Below are 6374 nucleotides of genomic sequence, written 5' to 3'. Positions count from 1 at the left end.
ATAGTATATGAACAAAACTTTTGCGTCAGCGTCACATTAACAGGTTCTTTATTTTCCATATTGTCTGCAGCAGTGACGTCTTGTTCTGAATATGACCGATTTGTTTGAGTGATTCTGTGAGTTGAAAGCTTCGAAGAGGAATTTTTTACAGAAACGTATATTTAAAAAACTGGGTTGTGGATTTTTCTTTTCCTTTTTTGTGTAAAACGTTTTGGGGCTTCTTCTTGTAGATCTTACGAAGTAAATGAACAGTAAAGTTGCCCTGTTTGAATAGCCGGAAGGGGGCGCTCGTTTGAATCCCTCTCCGCGCAGAGAGAGCCGCCCATCGAAAAAGCGCATGCGCTCTCCGAGGGGGCGAGACAGAGGAGGCGCCTGTCACGTGAACGCCGTATTCTTCCTCCTACTCCTCCCGACGTCACGCGTCTTTTGCGTCAGGGCGTGGCGAAGGTCCTGTTCCCCGGCCGGTTCCCGCGGGGCTGCCGCTGTCAGAGCAGTTGCCGAGAGCGAGAGCGTTCCGCGCGGCGCTCCTTTGCACGCGGGGCCGGGCTGGGCGACAGGACGCGCACGCGCGTGCACGGGAGCGCGCGCGATTGGGGGCATCCTTTCGCCGCCATGAAGCCCCGGCGGGTGAGTGTAGAGTCAGCTGGGATCGGGGGTAGGAGTCGCTAGTGGTTGGAGGAGGAGGAGGAGGAGGAGGGCGAGATGGAGAGGCGAGCGGGACCCGGGCCGGGCCTTCCTCCTCCTGCAGGTGGCTGCCTGCTGACCTCGGGCAAGGGTAAGGCCAAGGCCCTTCCGGACCGCTGCCAGGCGGGGCTCCTGTTTTGCTTTCCTGCCCGCCTTCCTTTCGCGGTCTTTCTTTCCTCCCTGGCCTCGTCTCCTTGTTGCTGGAGGTGCTTTTCTTTGCCATTGTTGGGGAGGACGGGTCGGGCTCCTGTTTTGCTTGGAAAGGCGCAGGGGCAGGGCTGGTATAATAATAATAATAATAATAATTAATAATAATGTTTCGTTTTGAAAGGCACAGGGGCAGAGCTGAATAGTAATAATGATGATGATGATGATGTTTTGCTTTGAAAGGCGCAGAGGCAGGGCTGGTGAAATACTACTACTACTACTACTAATAATAATAATAGGAGGCAGCGCTGCCTTAAAAGTGTGGGAACACCCCCCCAACCCCAACACCCACATATTTTCGTGCACAAAGGATGCTAGTTCCATAAGGGACATTTCCTGTGTTTGTTATGGTAGGTGTGTGTTAGCAATACATATAATGCATGGGGGACGGACGGACCTCAAAGAGAAATATTTTGATTCCCAAATGAATTTGAAGAGGATTTCCTTCCGGCCAACTTGCAGGGCTAAGGCTGCTTGGTAGGCATAAAGAAGCTGGCAAAAGAACTTCGGTTGAGGGTGTGGGGTGCAGGGTGGGGAGGAGAAACAGAATACTGTATATATGCACGTCAATGGAGGATTTTCAATACAATGACTAACCAGTACTCACAATCGCTTTTCAGCAGCTGAGTCATAAGGACCAGACATGCAAAACCTTATATACGCCTGCAAAAAAACAAACAAAAAAACCAAAACCCACACCAGCACAGAAGGCATTGGCTTTGCACACCAGGGCGAAAAATGATCACAAGTAGTTGGTCAGATTTTTCTGCCTTCCTCACAGCAGCTCAGTTTTTCACAAACCAGCCAGACTGTGTGCACAGTTTAAAGCACATTCCCCCTCCCAAATTAATTCTGGGCACTGTAGTTTGCAGAGGGTTGCTGAGAATTGTAACTCTGTGAAGAGTAAACTACAGGTCCCAGAATTCTTTGAGGGAAAGGATGTGCTTTAAAGGTCTAGTGCAGGCATGTCCAACAGGTAGATCACGATCTACTGGTAGATCACTGGGCATCTGTGGTAGATCACTGGTTCCTCCAAAGAAGCTCAGCAACTTTGGCTCCCCTAAAAAAAGCTCTACATCTTTGCCCTGAAGCCCCCCAAACAGGGCTTTCCTTCCTAAAAAAAAAAAAAAGCTCAACTTTGACCCGAACCCCCCAAAACATGGATAGCTTTCCTTCCTAAAAAAAACTCAATGACCTCGATCTGAACCCCCCAAAAGGGGGTAGATCACTGCCAGTTTTTAACTCTGTGAGTAGATCGCAGTCTCTTGGAAGTTGGCCACCCCTGGTCTAGTGTATATGCAGCCTCATAACCAAAGGATGAAAAAAGGGGTTTTGAGCAAAACCGCTGGGTTGCCTCTCCACTTCAGAAGTGGAAAGAGAAAGAGAACAGCTGTAGGACCACTTGTCAGGAGGATGGCAGAGGCTGCGGCAGGGGTTGGCAAGGTTTACCTCACCTGGGCCGGTTCACTCTAGCGGAGATCCCTCCTTGGGCCGGATTGCGCACGCACCCGCGATTTCCAGCGTCTGCATCTGTGCAGACTTGATTTCCGCTGCCACGGAAGCAAGTCCCCGCGCCACGCTGCACCAGTTTAGCACAGTGTGCGGGGACTTGTGGAGCAGGCGGCTTGGTTCGGGGGCAGCTCGTGGGCCGGTTAAACGACCCCTGTGGGCCGCTTGTGGCCTATGGGCCTTAGGTTGCCGACTCCTGGGCTGGGGAATGGAGAAGGAATCTGTGGCAGATGAAGGCTGCTACAAGGAAAAAGGAACTTAACAGACTGAGGAAAATAAGGTGGAAGTTTTAAAACGTTGACTGCTGTTTCTGTTCAGTCAACCAGGAACGTGCTTGGATGGCAAGATTTAAGATGCACCAGCAGCAGTTTCCTGCAACTTGTGTCCTGATGCACAGAAAATTAAATATATTTATCACATGATTGGTGGCAATTGTGATCTACTTAGTCTGAGAATATATGAGGAATGACTCATTTGGTAGAGCATGAGTCTCTTCATCTCAGGGCCATGGATTTGAGCCCCGCATTGGGTGAAAGATTTCTGCATTGCAAGGGGGTTGGACTACATGACCGTCATGGTCCCTACAAGCCTGTGATTCTGCAATGCAGATTTGTTACTGACTGTTACAGTTTAAACACCGAAAAAGAATGAGTAATGGATTTGGAGGAGCTGCTTAAAAGGAAAATGCTGTCGGTTTAAATAAAAACGGCGAAACATTGGACCTTTTCCTGGCTACGCCCCAACTCTTTTAACCAGATGCAAATGCTTGGTTGCCATGACAGCTATGTGGGTAGATTCTTGCAGATGAGAAAAATTACTCAGATAGTAAACGAACTTTGTGCCTGTTGCTGGAAATATATTAATGTAGCTGCCAGCTGAACCACCTTGGGGGTACAGTTCTGTAAGTGGGGTGAAGGTGGGGGGGAAGGCCCTCTCTCTGGTATCTAACCACTTCATCTCAGTTGACAGAAGGGCCTCTTCAGATGATTATAATGTAAGGACAGATTGATGTGGAAGCAGAGATTCTTCCACCTACCTCAAGCCTCAAGTTATGCCTGTGCAATAGAGCAGCTTGGACCAGCCATCTCTCCCATTCCCAACTGCCACTCCAGTTATTGCCCAAAAAGTACACGAACATTCCCAGTGCTTCTTTTTTAAACATGGCCTTTAAGTCCCTGCCTTCTTTGTGAAAGTGATTATTTGGAGAAAGTTGTTTACCCAGAACTCTGCAAGAAGAAAGTAAGAAAATGAAGCTGTTTGGGAACTATGGTGAAACTTGGAACCAATTTATCTGTTTGCTGAGCTGAGTGAAGTGCGAGTAGATAAAAGAAGATAGCAAGCAGTAAGAAAGGGAACTAGGCTTGCAGGGTTCTGTTTTTCTTTTTGAAGAGAATGGTTTGCATTATACATGTTTTCTGTCCATGGAAGACTTAACTTTTCTTCCCAGTTACCTTCTGTAATTAAATGCACTATGAATTTTATGGTAGTGGTCCCTGCCAGAGAAACCTGAAATTAACTTTGCATGGACGTAAGATAGTGGTGTGTGAAATGCAGGCATTGAATTCCATCCTAAAAAATCCAGACATCGGGTGTTAAGTTGAGATGGGATGAGGTGAAGATTGCATAAGCTGATCAGACTACTAAAAATTACTTTAAACTTTTCTTTGGTGACTTCAGTATAAATATTTCAGGGTGGTTCATATTATTACAGGAAAAATAGTTGGCCCAGACATGTCCATATGTGTGTGTGTGTGTGTGTGTGTGTGTTTTCAAATTTTAACAAATCCATCCAAATTATTTAAATTTAATACATTTCCCCAAAAAGTAATTAGGTTTCCCACTCCTGTCGCAAGCATATGTCCATTAAATTCCTGATGTTACCGCTTCATTCTTCTTCTTTGATCACCTTCTCAACCTTCTACTAGTTTTAATCCATTTTCATAGCCAGCCGATTTTGGCTCAGACATGTCCTCAATGCTTTTAAAGCCAGATGTTCCCCTTGTACTCAGTGTTTAGGGTAGAAAAGAATTTTTCAGGGGGGAGGGGAAGCGTAGCAAAGTACATAAAACTAAGCCGAGTTATGTACAGCTTTGTTCACTCTTCCTTTTTGTAGGAGAAGAGAAGTCAACTGTGAAGACAGAACAAGCAGCATGATGGATTCAAAAGACCTTGTCCTTAACAAATCAAAGGCAGACCAAGTCGGTCACCGCATTGTAAAAGTTAGCTCAGGCAAACATTACTTCTGTGGTTATTGTGCCGCCATCACAAATGTCGCAGTCACCTTCCCTGTCCAGAAAGTCCTCTTTCGGCAGCAGTTATATGGCGTACGAACCAGAGATGCAGTACGTCAGCTGCAGAAAGATGGGCTCAGGAATCTGTACCGTGGTATCCTTCCACCGCTAATGCAGAAGAGCACAACCCTGGCAATAATGTTCGGCCTGTATGAGGACCTGTCTTCCGTACTCCTGAGGCACATGAGTGCGCCTGAAATTTTGACCCGGAGCTTGGCAGCTGTGCTCGCCGGGACCACGGAAGCGGTCCTGACCCCCTTTGAGCGCGTTCAGACACTTCTGCAGGACTACAAACATCACGACAAATTTACAAACACTTACCAGGCATTCAGAGTTCTCCGAGACCATGGGCCCAGGGAATATTACCGGGGGTTAGTGCCAATCCTGCTCCGGAATGGCCCTAGCAATGCTCTCTTCTTCGGTCTCAGGGGACCTATCAAGCAGTGTTTGCCTGAAGCCACAACTTACAGTACTCACTTGATCAATGATTTTATTTGTGGAGGTCTGTTGGGTGCTATGCTGGGGTTCCTCTTTTTCCCACTGAATGTTGTAAAAGCTCGCATGCAGTCACAAATTGGCGGGGAATTCCAGTCTTTTTCCAAGGTTTTCATGAAGATTTGGCTGGAGCGTGACAGGAAACTGACGCACCTCTTCCGAGGTGCCCATCTGAATTATCACCGGTCTCTGCTTTCTTGGGGAATAATCAATGCAACGTATGAATTCTTGCTCAGATTATTGTGAAAAGTGCTTGTGAAGTTCATTTTCTCAGTTGGGCGCCAGACAAAAACACAACTGTCAATTTCCAGGGAGAAATCAAACACACTGATAACACTGAGCTCCAACATAATAGTTAATTGGTAGGTAAAGATGCCAGTTTTATGCAGTGCCTACTTAGCTCAAAATATAATTGTATTCAGTCATATTAATGGCCTTTCAATCTGTGGGTGTGAGTGAACTGTATGGCTAGAACAATTGTTTGAAAAGTTTCCTCAGATATGTCTGAAGATGGATTCACCCATGGTATTTGCTCCAGATCACCGTCAACTATTTTCAACACTCCTGGTGATCCCAAAAATGCACTTTGAAGAAATGTGTAAATGGGCGGAAGACTGATATTTAATTTGTTGCTTGGCCCTTTCGGAACAAACAGTGGCATGCTGTAATAAACTCCCAAGATGCTTCAAGTCTCCCCTTCCCCATTTTTTTTTAACTCTTTGAGACTGCCAAATTTTGAAGAGAAATCCTTTCCCCCAAACCTTAAGGTTCTGTAAAAGTTGTCAAATAGCTTTTGCTAGACTGTTGATACAAATGACACCTTGTCGAGATTTCGTTTTAAATTTCAGAAACTGAATTTACTGTAAGCTCAGTGGTGGGAGTATCTGTTTAAAAAAAAATAGGTGTGAGTTGTTGGAAATGTGAGGAAAGCTTCTAAGTGGCCTTCATGTTACACTGCCACCTGACTTCTCAATGTGGTCTTTTGTGGCTGTTTATACTACTAAGTTTTATTGTAAGTGAATATACTTCAACGAAGGGTTGCTTTAGGAAGGATGGTGCGAATGACAATTGGTGCAATCCAACCAAAATTATGCATTTTCCACATTGAATCCCCCCCCCGTGATATTTAAACTGCTTTAGCTTTTTCGGTGGTCTATTTGTTAATATTTTCTACAATTCTGGCATAGC

General features: G+C 45.9%; 1 protein-coding gene across 2 annotated transcripts; it reads left to right on the top strand.

Moving 5' to 3' along the window:
* The first annotated feature begins 444 nt into the window (after positions 1-444).
* SLC25A51 (solute carrier family 25 member 51) lies at positions 445-6040 on the top strand. Of its 2 annotated transcripts, none has more exons than XM_033173451.1 (2): positions 445-627; positions 4514-6040. In XM_033173451.1, exon 2 carries the CDS (start codon positions 4551-4553, stop codon positions 5430-5432), a length of 882 nt encoding a protein of 293 aa, XP_033029342.1. In that variant the 5' UTR covers positions 445-627; positions 4514-4550; the 3' UTR covers positions 5433-6040. The 2 variants fall into 2 exon arrangements, with proteins under 2 accessions (XP_033029342.1, XP_033029343.1); XM_033173452.1 differs by lacking the exon at positions 445-627 and adding an exon at positions 687-775.
* The last annotated feature ends 334 nt before the right edge of the window (positions 6041-6374 follow it).

Source organism: Lacerta agilis, chromosome 16 (genome assembly GCF_009819535.1).
Source record: "Lacerta agilis isolate rLacAgi1 chromosome 16, rLacAgi1.pri, whole genome shotgun sequence".
Taxonomy (NCBI): domain Eukaryota; kingdom Metazoa; phylum Chordata; class Lepidosauria; order Squamata; family Lacertidae; genus Lacerta; species Lacerta agilis.
This window is presented reverse-complemented; position numbering and strand designations above follow the sequence as displayed.